The sequence below is a fragment of the Pseudochaenichthys georgianus genome, chromosome 13 (genome assembly GCF_902827115.2).
Source record: "Pseudochaenichthys georgianus chromosome 13, fPseGeo1.2, whole genome shotgun sequence".
NCBI classification, from domain to species: Eukaryota; Metazoa; Chordata; class Actinopteri; order Perciformes; family Channichthyidae; genus Pseudochaenichthys; species Pseudochaenichthys georgianus.
The window spans coordinates 37758930-37777310 of record NC_047515.1 but is presented as its reverse complement, the minus strand read 5'-3'; the positions used below and the strand labels follow the sequence as shown (position 1 = coordinate 37777310).

Below are 18381 nucleotides of genomic sequence, written 5' to 3'. Positions count from 1 at the left end.
CGTCTTGAGAGGGTTATTTGTGAATATACTGCGTTTTGCCCTGTCGACCAACGTAGCTATTACACGTTTTTTGTGAGGCTGTGTCAGGTTTGGGGAAAATAGGACCCAAGTGCAGTTTGAAGGACTAAAAAAGGTAAGGTAACAAAAAGCGAGCTTTATTAAAAAAAAAAGCCGATGACAAAAGAAAACAAAATACCAATTAACATTAACAAAACTGGGGAGCACGACAGACAGGAACAAACTTACAGGCGGGAACAGGCAGGAGACATGGACTAGCAAAGACGAGGATAGGCGAGGCAGGGAACAAGGACATGAAGAGGCAAGGTAGCATGGACATGGAAAGACGACGAACAGACATGGAGCACAGGGGGAAGACAAGACTAAATACACAGAAGGGTAATCACAGGACAAGACACAGCTGGGCAGGGGAGGCAGAAACACAAGGGCAACAGGTGAACACAATCAGACACACCAGGGAAACTAACGACAGGAAGGCAGACGCAGGAAGTAGGATCAGACAAGACACAAGGAGGAAAACATTTCAAAATAAAAAGGTGGAAAATGAAAACATAAATCCAAAACCATGACAGACTGTGTTGGATATTCTGTGTTGCTTTATCTTCTCCATATGAAGATATATGTTTTATATTTAGGGTTTGAAGAGGCCCTATGGTGCTTTTGCGGGTTTTCCCTTTCATTTAATGTGTTGTATAGGATTGTGTGGATGTACTGTTTAAAAGGTGATCACAGCGTGTCATGGTCACCTGCCTCTACTTCTTCACTAGAATCACCACGTGTGCACTTTTGGATAATTATTAAATGGAAAATATCGAGAAAAGTTGAGATTTTAGAAGAAAATCAGGCTCCTCGTGCACATTTTATTCAGTAAGAGTTGTGCATGTTAAATAAAGCAGTAAATGTCAGGTACATGCACGTACTGTAAGAGTTTGGCTTGCTTGCTCACTAGACCCAAGTAATAAGTGACTTTTTAAATTCCAAAGTGTCTGACACATTTTTGCGAATGGCCTAATGTGTTTGGATCATTATGTCTTCTTAACATTTAAAAACTAAATGATTAGTGTTTTCTTTATGTGTATACATGAGTAATTGTCATTAAATAACCCAAAATGCAGCTGATTCCAAGCAAATAGGGAACAAACGTACATTACAAGTGTGGCATCTGAATCTGTCTTGGTTTTGGTTCCTCACAACTAGACTCTTCTAATGGTAATGGACAAGAGAGTTGATACAGGAGCTGTGAAAACACAAAAGCCTTGGTAAATCAAATGTTGGACGGGAGAAATTCCTAACTTTAGCTCAAACAGTTTGATATATTCTTCTCTCTGCACTACAACAACAAAGTGTTTGGTTTCTTTCGCTGACAGGCTACAACACTGCAGTGCCCATTGTGCTTTTTTAGTTAGCCAACCAAAGCAAACGGAAAATAAAATGATCACAGTTCGCAATGTCTTCCTTTTCATTTCTGTCATTTATTTGACAGACTGCGGTTATTTTAAGATGTTTATTTATGGATTTGTCCGAAAATAGTATTTGTTTTTTATGAACAGTCCCTATGACAGCCACAGTAGGTAGGAACAGTGTGATATAAGGTACTTAATAAGATGGATTTACTGGGTTTTTTAGACCACAAAATGAGACAAGAATAAGCTATAGACAGCATATAGGCCTCCTTAGCCGTGGTCGACTAGTAAAATAGCAGACTTCGGAATGTGAAAAATCGACCAATCAGCATTGAGTTTTAAAATGCTGATTGTATGTAATTAAATACTGTAATAAAATGCTATAGATTTTAATTAAAAAAATTCAAACATTTCACAGCCAGAATGGGAGCATGTTCAGTTCGGTGTTGTTGCGACGTCTCTCCTGTGAGGATGACTTCTTGCAGTTCATCCAAACCATGAATTCAATCTGAGTCGTACCGCCCGCTCTCAGCATGGCTAGTAATCACATAAGAGACAACCAGTAAAGCAGCGCTGTGTTGCCAGCATGAACGCTGAGCGGTGACATACTGTATCTGAGGTGTCAAATGTTCACACACATTGGGGGTATTATTATAGCTCCCTTGAGGCATGTCTGGGAGGTTTTTGTGTGCATGTGGTTCCTGTTATTAATCCGTATGACAATAAATCTTATCTGTGCTGGACGCTTAAATTAACCAGCCTATACCAAGATGAGTTCTAAATTACATGACAAATGTACATTTGATTTATGGTAATTGTGCTGCAATGAGATGCAATGTGCATGCTGACTAATTCACCGCCACCAACTCATACATACAAATGAAGCTATCTTTAAAATAGAGATTTATGCACCATTCAAACAGATAAGGCAACGTTACAAGCTTGGGAGCTTAAGCCCAATTAATGTGTGGAGCATGCATACACTCTGTGTGCATATTATATATGTGTATTTGCAATAACCATTACCTCAATGATGAGTTAAAATCACCATTAAGTGAACGGATTCTCTGGAGGCAATCTGCTCAGGAACCTTTACTGTGGAATTGCAATTTAATGGTTTCACAAACCGTATTCACATTTTGAAATATAGACACAAGAATCATTAGGATGCATGCATTCACTATGGGAATGTGAACAAAATGTGTACGAGTTGGTCCTCACAACATTTAAAGAGCACATGTTATGCTCTTTCTCAGATTCATGTCTCGACGGTGACATGTTTACATGCTGCAGCACCTCTTTTCACCCTCTGTCTGAAACCAGAGCCCAGTCTGCAAAGAAATCTGAGCAGAAGGACATCACATTAAAATAAACTTCAGCTGAAAGGGATGCCATAACTTCCTGAAATGTCCCCGTAGCAGTGCACTTAAATCCCAGAGTTCATCTCATTTGCGCTTCTCTCCTTTACTCCCGGTCTGGTTCTTATTTATCTTCATAAGAAAAGCAGAGGAAGGGGAGCCAGCTCCTAATAGCTCACTGATTTACATGATGAGTGTGTAGCCCCATAGACAAACTCCTGGGAAACGAGTGAGAAAATAAAAGTACACACAAACACCTTCACACAAACAGGAACGTCATTTGTTTTCTTACTGCTAAGACAAAGAATTAGAAGAAGATACACACACAAATCTGTACCCAAACACGCACGTAAGGTGAACAAACAAGGTGGCGTCTGCAATGAACAGATGAGTTAGCTGTCGCGCACTGCTTTGCTTGTTTAGCGTGTAACTCAATTTGAAATGCTAACACCGCCACAGGCTCAGGAGCATGCAGCAGAGGGCTCGTATCAGCAGCAGCCCACTACCTGGCAATTGCACTGCATGGCCAAGCAATTACATTATTTGGGAAGAAGGATAAGGGACTACCCAATTAGAAGGTCTCCCTTGAAAAAGAGATCTATGATCTCAATGGGACCAATCTGGTTAAATAAAGGTTTGAAATGAAATGAAATGAGAAGAAGAAGAAGAAGAAGAAGAAGAAGAAGAAGAAGAAGAAGAAGAAGAAGAAGAAGAAGAAGAAGAAGAAGAAGAAGAAGAAGAAGAAGAAGAAGAAGAAGAAGAAGAAGAAGAAGAAGAAGAAGAAGAAGAAGAAGAAGAAGAAGAAGAAGAAGAAGAAGAAGAAGAAGAAGAAGAAAATGAGAAGAAGAAAATGAGAAGGAGACGAACACAAGATGACAAATGTCAGTCAGTCTGTCAAAGCCAGGAGACCTCCGCCCTATAGAGCAGCATAAAGCTCCTGCATCTGTGAGGCCTATCCAGCTGTGAGTTTGTCTTTTCAGGGATTTGAGGCAGTTCAGGGAAGAAACCTTCGAACGGCTCCTCGTCCACTTTATACTCACAGCAACGAGAGGAAAACAGCCCTCTTTCTCATCTGGCCTGGTTCTGTTCATTCAATTTAATTTGCCCTGTCACTTCACTTTTTAGTTAAGAGTTCAAAGTTAAAACTCTATTAAAATGCAAGTATCCACTTTTAGGTAAAACGTTTCTGATTAAAAAATAAAGTGGTCAGTATAGCCAGCTGTCATAATTTTACACATTCGCAAAGTACACAACTGGTGTTTAAAACGATAAAAGGATTGAGTCAGGCCATCATCTGGTTAGACCAGTGGTTCCCACATTTTTTCAGTCGGGCCCCCCTTGGGTAATTGGAAATATTTTTGGGACCCCCCCCAACCCGGTTCCCATCTATATTGGTAGGATGTATTGTATATTGTTGTAAAAACATTACATTTTCTCTGCTGATAATAAGAAGATATAAAGATCCAACGATAATTGTATATTTTATTATGGATTACACATGAACAAAAGTGCTTGTAATATACTGTGAATTAATTTGGCCTAATTAAAACTGGTTGGCCTTCTTCCCAGAGTAGTAGATTTTTTTTAATTAAAATTTCTTTAAGGAAAATATATTAATGAACTACTATTTCTACTGCAGGTTGCAAACAATCACATCACTTTACCATTCCTATTCCATAGCTTATCAATGACTTGTGCTTGCTTTCGCTTGCAGATCTTCTCAAACCGGGGCTGTTGTTTTGAAACTGCCACTCTCAGTTCATTCTCAATGTTCAGCTTTGATCTGTATTTCGTTTTGATGGCAGCAAGAAAAGCCTATCGCACACAAGTAGGATGTTGCAAAAGGCAGCATTATGCCCACAGCTCTCTGACCAATGAGATATTTTCGAGCAGTGTTTGTTTACAATTGAATAATAATAATATTAATAATACTAATAATAATACATTTGATTTATATAGCACACTTTAAAAACAATGTAATCTCAAGGTGCTTCACAAAGCTAAAAGAAGAAAATAATTAAATAAAAAAATCTCCCCGCGCCCCCCCTGCAGTACCTCCGCGACCCACCAGGGATAAACATATTCGTGGTGGCCAAACCGCGGTACTACACTTCCGTTTGGTTGCCAGGCCCGGAAACACTTTTTCCCATAGACTTACCTAGGGAAAGAGTGGTCTGTAAATCGTTGGATAATTTTTTTTCTTATTATACATCCATGGTTCGCCCTCGACTCGGTTTTTTATTTACAAGGTCTCGTGAGTAATGTGCCGTACCGGAGTCCAACAGAGAGGCAGCAGCTGCGGGACAGTAGACTGCATACTGCGTAGCCTTCCCTGCCCTGAAGAAGAAGTGATCCTTCGTTAGCGTGAAGAGTCTGCTTTATGAGCTCCGCAGTAGCCCCACTGCGAGGCTCCGGCGGCTTGACAGTACATGAGCGTGCTCCACTAGCACCCCCCCGGTCAACAACTTCAAAATTCAGGGCTATATATAAAAATCGCTGGCCCCCGAAAGTGTCTCTAGGCATAATTTTGGCCCTTGGACAAATGTAGTTGGTGATCCCTGATATACACTGTCTGCATGCATCCTCTTCCGTACATCCACCAGGCCATGAGAGTAGAACAGTTTCCTTTTTTAAGCTTCTTTGGCACCATTAACATTTAGGCTACCCACTTTAAAAATGTCCATACAGATTGAGATAAGACAAATTAAAGCAAATGTTTAGGTGAGTTGTTTTTTAACTTTCAGTACAAGTTTTTTTCAGTCTATAGTCTTCTGGATCAGTGAGGATTGACCCTTCTTTGTCCCTCATGTGCAATTAGGAAATAAGTTGAGAAGAAGAAGGAGAAAAATTAGTGGTTGTAATATACTGCATCATACTTAAGTGTGTGTGTTTTTTTCTAATCCTTGTGATCTGGTGTGTGTGTGTGTGTGTGTGTGTGTGTGTGTGTGTGTGTGTGTGTGTGTGTGTGTGTGTGTGTGTGTGTGTGTGTGTGTGTGTGTGCGTGCGTGCGTGCGTGCGTGCGTGCGTGCGTGCGTGCGTGCGTGCGTGCGTGCGTGTGTGTGTGTGTGTGTCCTGCAGAGCTTACATTAATGGTAATGACCTCGAGCCCATTCATTAGAATCCATCATCTGTCTGAGACGTGTTGGCTTTGCAGGGAGGGGGGATAATGATAAGGATGAGGCAGAAGAAATGAATGACTAAATCGATCACGTATGCACATTTGCACAGTACACATTCAATTAAGCAGGCAGGCTCCAGTGTAACACGTGTGGGAAAACGCACACTGACATACTAGGATTACCCGCAGGAAGGTATGTGTGAAGACCACTGAACGCATCACACGGACACATTAGCCGCCTTTAGCTTAGCAGTGACGATACGCAGCCATGTGACCGTAATGTTAACTTCTGGTGATATCATTTAGGCTTCAAAAACACTTCATCACTCATGCTTCCACTTGTATCATTGTGTGAAAGACGATGCCAGTGAAACAACGAGACTGACAAGTCAAAACTGCAGGGCCTAATTTGAGTGGAAATCTGATTCCATGCTAAGTTTCTTCAAAGATTCAGTAATAACTTCTGAAAAAAACGTTTTAATCATAATAAAACACAATTCACTAAATACTGCCAATCACTTGTTCGTAATAAACCAGCTTCACCAATTAACTTTCAGAGAACCTGGAGGAGGAACTGATGATTAGCCTGCTGGAAATTCAATAAAACTGAGCTAAATACTTTTTCAGAATCGAAAACTCCACATTTGTGTTTGTTGGCTGCCAACGATAACAGGTGGAGCGCACAGCAAGAGCTCCAATTAAAATCAAAATCAACCTGCCTGCTTGTAATTGCTTCTACAGTGTGTGTGTGTGTGTGTGTGTGTGTGTGTGTGTGTGTGTGTGTGTGTGTGTGTGTGTGTGTGTGTGTGTGTGTGTGTGTGTGTGTGTGTGTGTGTGTGTGTGTGTGTGTGTGTGTGTGTGTGTGTGTGTGTGTGTGTGTGTGTGTGTGTGTGTGTGTGTGTGTGTGTGTGTGTGTGTGTGTGTTGCTAAATTTAACGGGCTTGTTTTGTAAGACTTGTTCCTAATAGTCTCTCTTATAATTTAGTTTGTTATAATTTCACGTGATATTCATGTGCAAAATCAGAAAGATTAAACCCCGCACTTTTCTTTGTGTGTGTGTGTGTGTGTGTCAGAGGGCAGCTATTTCTCGTGGTGATACTCACAAAGACACACACACACACACACACACACACACACACACACAGTGATGGAGTGAGCGGAACAGACCTGACGCTCTCACTCACTGGTAAATGGGTGCTCTGATGGACTGAGGCGATTCAGACACACTCGCCCCAAAACACTTGCACTCAGCCAGTGATGGAGTGAGGCCATTCCCTCTCCTCACCTCGTGCCCAGTCGCTGGCTGGAGGCCCAGGGTAGACTTGCCAATTGGAGCTTCCACCAATTCAAACACACAAACTTTTCTGATGACTTCAGTACAGTACAGTACACACACACACACAATTCTCCCTGGTGGGCACCTCCCCTCCAGTTCACACTTTTCAGCCGTTTCTAGAGTTAGTTATTCCTTTAAGATGTGGGGTCCTCTATCATTTGACCTGCCCTTAAACACTTACATTCTGTCTCCTCTCCATATCCACTGTTTTCATTATCCTGCAAAAGGTATTACAATGTAGATTCATATTAAATGGTTCTCTTGATTGGTTTGGATTTGATCTTCCCTTGAGCTTGTTCCATGTCATATGATTACCTCTGATTATAGCTGATGATTTGAATAGATTATTTTAATAGCTAAGTGGCTCTAAGCATGACAATGTCGGTCAGTCCATCAATCCACCACTTTGGTCCCGACAGAAATATCTCATAGTGGACTTTGGTGGAGTCCCAATTACCATTTACATGCAAAAAAACCGATATAAGACAAAAGGGAAACCCCCTAAAAGCATAATAAGGACTCTTTTAAAGACCCCTTCACATCCCCTATGAACAATGGCAGTCCCTGAATCTTTGGTATGTATTAATAATAATAATTCCTTGCATTTATTATAGTGCTTTTCCAGTGCTCAAAGTGCTTTACAGATACACATTACACATATTTGTTATATACATGCAATGGTCACTGTGGACAATACCCACAGAAGCAAGTTCAGGTGAAGTGTCTTGCCCAACGGCTTTACAGATGCAGCAGCGGCGGGTTTCACCCCTTGATCTGATGATCATTGCACAGCGCACTGCGCCACACCGTCCATCTTCACGCCTCGAGATCATCGAGGCGCTTTTACAAGTACACATTGATATCATACATGTACTGTGGACGTTACCCACAGGAGCAAATCCGGGTGAAGTGTCTTGCCCAAGGACACAACGGCCTGACGCAGTGGCGGCAGGAGCGGGTTTCGAACCGGAGTTCCCCAGCACCCCCCTTGATCTGATGATCAGATGCACAGACCACTGCGCCACCCGTCCACATATTATTATTATTAGTATTAATTTTTTCCTTTTCCTAATTCATTTTAGCTGAACATTTAAATTCCTCTGAGTTGATTGGAGGTTATTTAGATCACCTGTTGCACCAGGGTGTGTGGAGTTACTGCTAACTAATTATTGAAAGCAGCTTGGTGCATTTCCTCTCTCAGCCAATCAGTTGTTAAGCCACTCTTTTATTAGCGCTTAAGAGAGGCAGAGATCTGCAGTCAGGCCATTTTGTTTCTTCTTCAGTTTAGTGCACAACTCATTTTAGCAGATATTGACTTTTCACACTTATTTGCTGCCTTATCCTAATTCAGAAACCAGCTGGAGTGAATATGAAACATCTTTCAACTGGGTTACTTCCATTAGGGCACATTTCAGTATGTCAGACTCTATGTTTGCCTAATGATAACGTAATGCCCGCAGGCTTCAGTTGGTTTATTGGACAATTTTACTTGAAACTTATTTGCTGGTCAAAAAGGCATTTATTTCTAATTTAAAAGGCATGTTGCCTTTGCAGACATACATGTGAGATTGGTTTCTCCAAGTCAATATTATGTTTAACTTTGTGGTTTGGAAGTGGTTCTCAGGCTTCTTCCAGATCAGCTCAAACTGGTGGAAAGTATTGCCACAAAACCATCAAATAACAGTAGCCAGTCTTTGTGAAAAAGGACAGTTTTTTGTCATAAATGTGTATATGTATATCAACTAAAGCTCAATGAAGCAAGATACAGAATTGGCAAGATGGCTTTAGGGCCACCGTGTCTCTTCGTATAGAGACACTAAAAAGTCCAGAAAAAACAACTGCCGGTCCGCTGCAACTCTGACTACTTTTAAATCCAGGCTGAAGACTTTTCTTTTTGTCGCTGCTTTTAATTGAACTATTCACATCTTAAACTGCACTGTAACTTTTATCCATGTACTTTTTCTTTTAATGTTTATTTTATTAGCTTTTCTTTTTTAATGCTTAATGTCTTTCATTTTTTGTAAAGCACTTTGAATTGCCTTGTGTTGAAAAGTGCTATATAAATAAACTTGCCTTGCCTTAAGTAAAACTCAGAGACCCCTTTTTAAAGTTGAGTTTAATGATTACAGTGATGACTTTAATGAGTTCGCATTCATTCAAAAACAGCCTCATTAGTATTTGTGGCATACAAATTATTCCCACTAATGTAGAAAAACCAGAGAATAAGATTCATGGTGCCAAATGTAGCCTGGAGCTACTCCATTGGCAACGAATGGGAGTAGAGGACTGACTTTGAGTATTATTTTGCAACAGCATAATCACTTTCCAACCACAATGCACATGCATACTTCCCAGGAAAAATCACGTTTTCTGTGATCTCTTTCTGAGTAAGAATCATAGAATTGGCCGTGTCACAAAGCCATTTTTTTCTTTGTGGTTGTCAAAGGCAGCCATGACTATTCACTGCTTCACTGTCCAGTATATAAGATAGACAATGGCTCATTTGTCTCAGGACTATTCATGATATCAAGAGAAACTTGACAAAGACTTTTTTCAAGATCAAATGTTTCTGTTCCTCTGAAAGCCATTTAAAAATAATGGAAGATCATTACACATACATACTGTACAGGACAGTTAACATGACAGCAGCTTTTAGAGCATATGAATATATTTTTATATTGAGTAAACATACGTCTCAGTTTTTCAGTCTGTGTGAAGTAACCTTGTACTTTGGAACGATGGCTTACTTTGCAGGAGAGCTCAAGAATATGGTTGAAACACAAAACAGCACAGTTATATAACCATTGTTTAAATTCTGAGAAAAATAGAAGACCTACCTCGTACATTTCCTGTTATTGCCTCCTCCTGCGACGGTAAGTCATGTAGCGTCTATTGTGAATGTGTGTGTGTGTGTGTGTGTGTGTGTGTGTGTGTGTGTGTGTGTGTGTGTGTGTGTGTGTGTGTGTGTGTGTGTGTGTGTGTGTGTGTGTGTGTGTGTGTGTGTGTGTGTGTGTGTGTGTGTGTGTGTGTGTGTGTGTGTGTGTGTGTGTGTGTGTGTGTGTGTGTGTGTGTGTGTGTGTGTGTGTGTGCGGTATCGACACACTACTTAAGACAGAACGTCTATATTATAGTTTAAAACGTCTATATTATAGTTTTTCATGCAAGTAAAACACGTACATCTCCTGTCTCCATTATCTTAAGTTTTCCAGAATTGTATAGTTATTTTGTTTTGGGGGAGACAACCTAAGATGTTCACCGTCGTAACTACACTGCAGCGATGCACACATGACAATAAAAGCCTTGAAACCTTGAAACAGCGTGGTGAAACTGGAACACTGAAGACTCAACTCTTCACCGGGATAAATGTTTCCTGCTGTCTCCCGCGATGCTGCCACAGTCCTCTCCTTCGTCTTTTACCCCCCCCTCTCCCCCCCCTGCAGAGGGTCCTGGGTCAGGGAGTGTCTCGTTGGGAGGTGACCTCTCACCTCCCTCCTTTCTCGGATTCCGCTCTGCTTCCTGCTGAGGGTGCAAAGGTCCAGTTCTCTCCAAGCACCATTGCTCCTCCTACATAGAGCAGTGAAGACTTCATATCATTCATAAGAAAGCTGGTACTCTTGTATAAATACTTGGGTGTGTCGATAGACCATCTTCTATCCCATTACAACCACATTGAATACAAATAATGTATTTTCTCTGCAGCATTAGGTCTTTGGGGCAAGTAGACAAAATCTTCTTCTTGCATGTTACAAGTGTCTGTCAACCGCTTTAAAGTTAAAACTGCTCCACCAATCAAACATATAAAAGATATATAAAGATTGTCTCTGACTCAAACCGTGTCCTGAACTTGGAATAAGACTTATTACCATTACATTCAAGTTACAGGTGCCCCCGACATAATCATGTTAATAGACTGACGCACTCTTTTGTGCACCAATTAATCCTTAAATAAATACAGAGTTAAATCACAAGTCATAAGTACGTTAAGTCCTGAACATGTTTCTCTTCAGTGATTGTGATTATATGCCAAATGTCTGTTTCCTTGTTTCCTGTCTCAACATGTGTCCTTGTTGATGTTGTGTATGGAGCTACTGTGATGCTAGAACAATTTCAGACTTGATCTGACAATTAAGTGTTATGGTATTGTAAGTAGTAGTAGTAGTAGTAGAACCTTTATGTATCCAGGAAAATCTATTGAGAACAAATTCTTATTTACAATGATGACCTGACAGTAGGCAAAGGCTTCCTGAGGGGATGGGGTTTGGGAGGAAAAATAAGTAAAAAAGACAAAAGAGACAAAAGAGAAAGAACATTTGGGATCAGCGCAAGATTACAACAACATTGCTCCTTTGAATCTCTGATGTAATTGCTGGGGTCATGTAGATGTAAGGACTAAAACATGCAGCCTCATCTCCCTGAGGAACTCTCATCAAACTGGAGTGGAAATCTGTTTAATGCGAGTCACTGTCTCTGTGTCTTCTGTAACATATTCATAGTGTATCCTTTGATAACCTGTTGCTGAATATGGATGCAGTCTTTTATTGTCATCATTAACCTCCGATAATGTATGAATCCAACAATGTCTAGTGAAATGTGCCATGCTGTATGTATGTGGGTGTACATGCATGATTGCCTTCTATTAAAGCATGTTTTTCTTTAAGTTGTTTTTCTTTAAGTTGTTTTTCTTTAAGTTGTTTTTCTTTAAGTTTCTTTAAGATTTGTAGGTCTGCGTGTGGGCCTTGTGTGTATCTCTGTGAGCCTAAGGCAATCTGAAATGAAGCAACACTGAGCCAACACTGCCCCGGGCTAACTTAATATGGGTGTCCTTTAACACAAACACACACACGCCTAACCAAAGCTTGATGCTGGGTTTCACATCCATTTCGTCAACTGGAAGCCACCCACCAGCGTGAAGCAGAGTGGGAGGTAAAGTCTTTAGACTGCCTGCACCACTGTTTGTTTGAACCGAGGAGATCTGACACCATTACCTTGACAGTGTGAAACAATATCACTGCTTTAAAAAAGAAAATCTCACAATCAGGTAATGTTGTGTAACTGAAGCTGCTGCAGGGTACTTAAATGACCTGATGCAATTGTGTGTGTGTGTGTGTGTGTGTGTGTGTGTGTGTGTGTGTGTGTGTGTGTGTGTGTGTGTGTGTGTGTGTGTGTGTGTGTGTGTGTGTGTGTGTGTGTGTGTGTGTGTGTGTGTGTGTGTGTGTGTGTGTGTGTGTGTGTGTGTGTGTGTGTGTGTGTGTGTGTGTGTGTGTGTGTGTGTGTGTGTGTGTGTGTGTGTGTGTGTGTGTGTGTGTACCTGTCCGAACAGACCCACGTTATCTCCCCGCAGGTAGCTAAGTGCAACACTGCAGTCTGATGACGCCGAGAGAACGAGGAGTCTGTTGCCATGGAGACACGTCTCCAAGTGCATCACACGATCAAGGTGAGGACGGAAACTGCTCAGTAGTTTCGGAGGTTCGTCAGTTATTCCATCATGTAGCTCAAGATAATAATGCTGAGGGACAGAGAGGAAAAGCAGCAAGTTGCTTTTACTGTTCAGGCTGGATACATAAAATGCATTTTACTTTTATAAATAAGAGTGAAATAAGCTATGCCCCCCTCAGTTAAGCTACCTTTCTATGTATGTCAAAGGTTTACAATACAAACAAAAACGGCAATGTTTTGCTGAGATAAAAAATAGCTGATTAGCTGTAGCAAGCTAGCTAGCTAATTCAACCTTGGCTAGCTAGCTACATCATTTTAGAAACCGATGAGTCCTTAGATCCAGATAGAAGTAACTAAAAGCAACACTGTTTTGCCAGCTGAAATAAAAACAATCCTCTTTCTCAAATATAATAGATGTATCTAGCTAGTGTTGCGAGGTGGGGGTGTTTACAACCCAACTCCTCACCGCGTGTTGTTTTGACGAGTCCTGCTTGAAATCATAACAGGGAAGGAATTAGAAGACACCAGGATACCAGTTAAACAATAATCCGTTTTAATTAAACAAAGTAGTAATAATGCAATACGATATAATATAATACATTACTTATACAATTCAAAGAATCATATAAGCAATGTGTGGAGTACTCCCGCCCTTATTCACGCCCTGCGGACATCCTATCGTCTTGTCAGCACATGAAGAGAGGGCTAACAACCAGAAAAACATTTCCCTAATACAAAAGAAGGGGTGGCGTTTCATTGGGGAGATACCAAAACGCTATCTCACAGGGCAATCAGCGTCTGGCAGCTTTGAAAGCCACAGGTGTTGGGAAGGCACCCCATTTGAAACTCAAGGAAAATGTCCCTCCCATTTGTAAAACATATCGATGGTTTAACCCAGAAAACATTATCAGGGATAATCTTTACACTCCAAACAGAAATCACCCTTAATTCTGCATCTTCCTTCTTCACAAATAGCTTAAAACACTCTTTTGCTAAACAGGTAAACAGTCAAAGAAAAAACTATTGTGCTCATCTATTTCTAACAAAAAAGGGAACATTGTTTCAGAAATCTATAAAAAACCTCTCTATATTGGAGAGGAAAAATGTACCTTTTGTTCCTTCAACTATTAACACACAGGAATGTATAAACTCACACATATACTTATCCAAGATACATAGATTTCCTTAAAACCTGGCCTGCCAGAGATCTCAAACAGAATTTCCTCTCCCCACACCCTGTGCTGCATACCTCGACCTCCCCCACTGCAATAAAACTTATTTTTTACAGCCCTTTGTCTCTCGCCATTTTAGTCCTCACATTTATGAAAGGATCAAAACAGAGAAATCACTATAAAACACAAACACAGGTATTGCTTGAACAGTATTCACTTAACTGCTACTATTTGATAATTACCAGGGAACTCAACAGACCTCTTTTAGTGTCTGGAAATTGCAACAAGACTTTTTGCCCTTTTACATGTATCACACTTCTTTGGTACAATATCTCACATCAATTTCCACATTAGCCAGCTTGTTGGACTCTTTGCTAAGGCCCACTCCTTGCTACTTCAAGTTGTAAAAGCTAGCATGAGCATTTGTTTTGTTGTTGTCACTAACTACACTACCTGGAGAAATATTATAAAAAGGAATCTCAGAGTCAAGCAGACAGATATAAGAGGGGGTCGAAGAGGTTCTACACCGGGGCCACCAAGTGATTGTTTGTTTGTTGTTTAAAATGTAATATGTGTCTGATACACACATTATAGTAAAACAAGTCCAACGTTATATAAGCAAAGATTAATATCCCCATTCTGAGAAGAGGTGAAGTCAACAGTTAATAAATCTACATTAAAAAAAAGATACGACCTTGTTTGTTTTTCTGAAAGAGAAGTATGCTCCTCCTGCTAACCTACAAATCTCTCCACTCCCTAGCCCCTCCATACATCTCTGACCTCCTTCAGCCCTACACCCCCTCTCGTCACCTGCGGTCCTCTGACAAAGGGCTGCTCTCCATCCAGCGCTCCAAGCTAAAAACATTTGGCAACAGAGCCTTCAGTGTCGCAGCCCCCACCCTCTGGAATTCTCTGCCCTCTGCAATCAGGAATGCAGACACTCTGGACACCTTTAAAAAACACCTCAAACACCATCTGTTCACTCAGGCCTTCGGCCTCAACTAAATTATAGTCACTTATTTCCTGCTATTGCTCTGTATGTCTATTATTACCTTTTGTTTTGTTACTTCTCACTGTAAAGCGTCCTTGGGTTTCGTGAAAGGCGCTATATAAATTTAAATGATTATTATTATTATTATTATGCAGTACATATGCAACCTAGTCTCACAGCATTTCGTGTTATAGTCACAAAATGAATCTATTGATTCGTTTTCACCAACACGATTTCACCATTTTTTTCATGTCACACAGAACGATTTTAAAAGCAATGTAAATAATAACAAATTAGAAGGGAAAAGAGATTTAAAAATACAGATTTCAGTATTCTGACACAGAACGATTTTAGAAGCAATGTATTTCTATTGGTAGTGTGTTTCGTGCCTGCACCAAATAATAACAGATTAGAAGGAAAAAAAGAATCATATTTTCCTCGCGGACGGCAAAAAAACTCCGACATTATACCATTTAAAATAAAAGGGATAGGGTTAGGCTTAGGGTAAGATATTGAGTCAGAAAAAGTTTTCATGAACCACACAGCTTCCGGTCTTCCAAGACCCGACCGGACAAAAAGACGTGGTGCAGGCACGAAACATACTACCAATAGAAATAGGTTACTTTTACACATTGTTCTGTGTGACACGGAAAAAATGCGAAAATCGTGTTGGTGAACACGAATCAATAGATGAAATTAATTTCGTGACTATAACACGAAATACTGTGAGACTGGGTTGACATATGTTATCAACACTAATAATATGGCATGTTATGTAAGATGTGAAGTTAACACAAACTACTGAGATATATCATGTTAGGGTGAGACCTGGTTCTGAACTGCAGAAATATCACGTCTGAGAGCACTGTACTGCGCAATCATGTTAGTCATCCAGCTGATTACAAACTTGCCACAGGACAGGATCTCTACTCGAGCACTGAGCTTGTCTAACTTCTTCAACGATGCTACATATATACATAAATCTCCATAAATTAAACTGGGAGCCAAATGAGACGCACCCATCTGAATTCATCCCCTCTTATAAACTGTGACAGAGAGTTGAGCTCTGAATATTGTGGCAATAATACCCGTGAGGGTGTTCTTTTACTGCGATTATAAGCATGACAGTGATGAAGCTACGCCTTTAGCCTCCCAATGATACGATCCAAGTCTCCAAACAGCTAAATTATCACGCAATAACGATGTAATCCTCCAAAACGTGTCATTCTTTTACACATCCACTTCAATATGTTAAAAGGGGAATGCTAATTTCAAACAATACTCCTCCCATTTATTTCAACAGCTTCTGCAACTCAAAATAAAATACCAAGGAAGATGATAATATACCAATAGAGGCTTTTTACATGATTGACTGACCTGCTCAAGCGAGCTACAGATGTCAAAATACAAGCACTGTCTGTCATTTTGACATAATTCCCTTTTAATGGCATGGTGTCATGCAGCTTGGACACAATAACACAAGTGATTGTGACGGAGACCCACCTGTATGTCCCAGGTCTTGAGTGTCCCCTCTCTATCAGCTGTGACTAAATATTTCCCGCAGGGACTGACGGTCATAACAATAGACCCCAGGTCGCTGTTGTGAGCTGTGAACTGTCCCACTAGACGGCTGTGGGCGCTGTTCCAGAGTCTGACCACACCTGAACCTCCACATGACACCAAGTCTGCACCGCCTGTTGGAAATATGGGAATATGCAGTAAATTAATGCTTTACAATACAAACACACATTGTATACTCAATCAGTGTGAGGAACAGGGTCTAGATCTATGGTCTAGATGCAGATTGTTTACCTAGCAGCTGCAGAGAGAAATGCATCCATCACACTAAAATTCAAAACTCAAGCATCCACAGTATATTTAAAATAGAGCCAGAGAGAAGAGAGAGTTTTGAGGATTGCATATGAACAGAAGTACAAAATAAATAATTGGAAAACTTGAAGCAATTTCAGCAAATCCAACAATCATTGATGTGAAGCTACTCTACGCGGTAACAAAGCTCAACATACCCGAAGCCTTACTGTCTTAGTGACGTGCAAAAACAGAGTGCATCTGTGTATTGCAACAATAAAAACAAGGCAGTATATGAATTTTATTTAGCATTTCAAAAAGGCTTTTGATTACAGAACTCTTTGAAGTAACTATGTTTTCATCAACAATAACTCTTCGAATTGAAGGCTATAACTAAATATCTCAAATTACATTATACTATTTTGTGGAAGAATATACGTTTAAATAGGCTTCTGCTTTAAAATATTAAGGCAGAATCAACACATTTTTTGGACTTCAATTGATTTTTAGTAAAAAGGAATTTGGTTTGTATTTACTGCCTTTATTTTGGAGGAGCTCCTGTGTGGTACTTGCATGTTTACACAAACAATATGCCATATCCCACATATTACAGAACCTATTTTAACAAACAAGACAGTTTAAGGTTGATATGTGAAAATGATGTGAAAAAAAAGACAGATTCCTGAGGAAAAAATGCAGAAGGAATCTCAGAATCCAACATTTAATCTCAGAATTCGGAGATTAAATTGAGAACTCAAAGAAAATGTTTCCATGTGGCCCGAATCCTCTTCGGTAGGATTATTCATTTCATTTTTAGTTTTCAATATTTCACCTTTAGGTGTGCGTCCCGCTATAAAGAACAGTCTAGTGACGGCGATGGAGTTATCAGCATCTTCTTTTCCATTTGCACCAAGATGAGTATCTGGGAAATCAGTATACAAAGCATTGAGAAATAGAGGCAGAAAAGCATTTACTTAAAAGTCTCAAAATAAAAAATGTTGCATTTGTGTGTGAAATTGAGCCTTCTTGCCTTCTCTGTGTTCAGTAAGTGGCCGCAGTTTCTTCAAAGCATTTTCTGTGCTGCTATTCCACTCGATAATCTCTCCATCATAGCTTCCTGCACACAAAGCAAAACATTGTGCAAAAGCTTATGATACATATTTAAAGTATTTTTGTAGCGGTAAAAACACAGCAAAAACAGCCAGGCCGGGATCACATTGTTAAACAACAGTTATTATTATTTTTGTAGATAAAACATCTCTGTTTGTCTTCGGTTCACCTTGGCAGACAATGACGTTCCATATCCAACTGTATTTGTTGTAAACACTGTTTCGCATACGTTTCCTTACAGGTGTACATGCATGGTAATGTTTCCTACAGGTGTCCATGGTCTTGTTCCCTACAGGTGTCCATGGTCATGTTTCCTACAGGTGTCCTTGGTCATGTTTCCTACAGGTGTCCATGGTCATGTTTCTTTACAGGTGTCCATGGTCATGTTTCCTACAGGTGTCCATGGTCATGTTTCTTTACAGGTGTCCTTGGTCATGTTTCCTACAGGTGTCCATGGTCATGTTTCTTTACAGGTGTCCATGGTCATGTTTCCTACAGGTGTCCATGGTCATGTTTCCTACAGGTGTCCATGGTCATGTTTCCTACAGGTGTCCATGGTCATGTTTCTTTACAGGTGTCCTTGGTCATGTTTCCTACAGGTGTCCATGGTCATGTTTCCTACAGGTGTCC

At 40.3% G+C, this 18381-nt stretch overlaps 1 protein-coding gene across 1 annotated transcript in view; it reads right to left on the bottom strand.

Moving 5' to 3' along the window:
• Positions 1-10584: 10584 nt before the first annotated feature.
• Positions 10585-18381, bottom strand: part of LOC117457056 (cilia- and flagella-associated protein 337-like) — a 45018-nt gene continuing 37221 nt past the window's right edge. Inside the window, exons 13-17 of the mRNA XM_034096925.1 lie at positions 17672-17758; positions 17474-17563; positions 16336-16526; positions 12542-12739; positions 10585-10797 (exon numbers count right to left, since the gene is read on the bottom strand). Coding sequence (XP_033952816.1) covers positions 10585-10797; positions 12542-12739; positions 16336-16526; positions 17474-17563; positions 17672-17758 — 779 coding nt within the window. The remainder of the gene's footprint in view (positions 10798-12541; positions 12740-16335; positions 16527-17473; positions 17564-17671; positions 17759-18381) is intronic.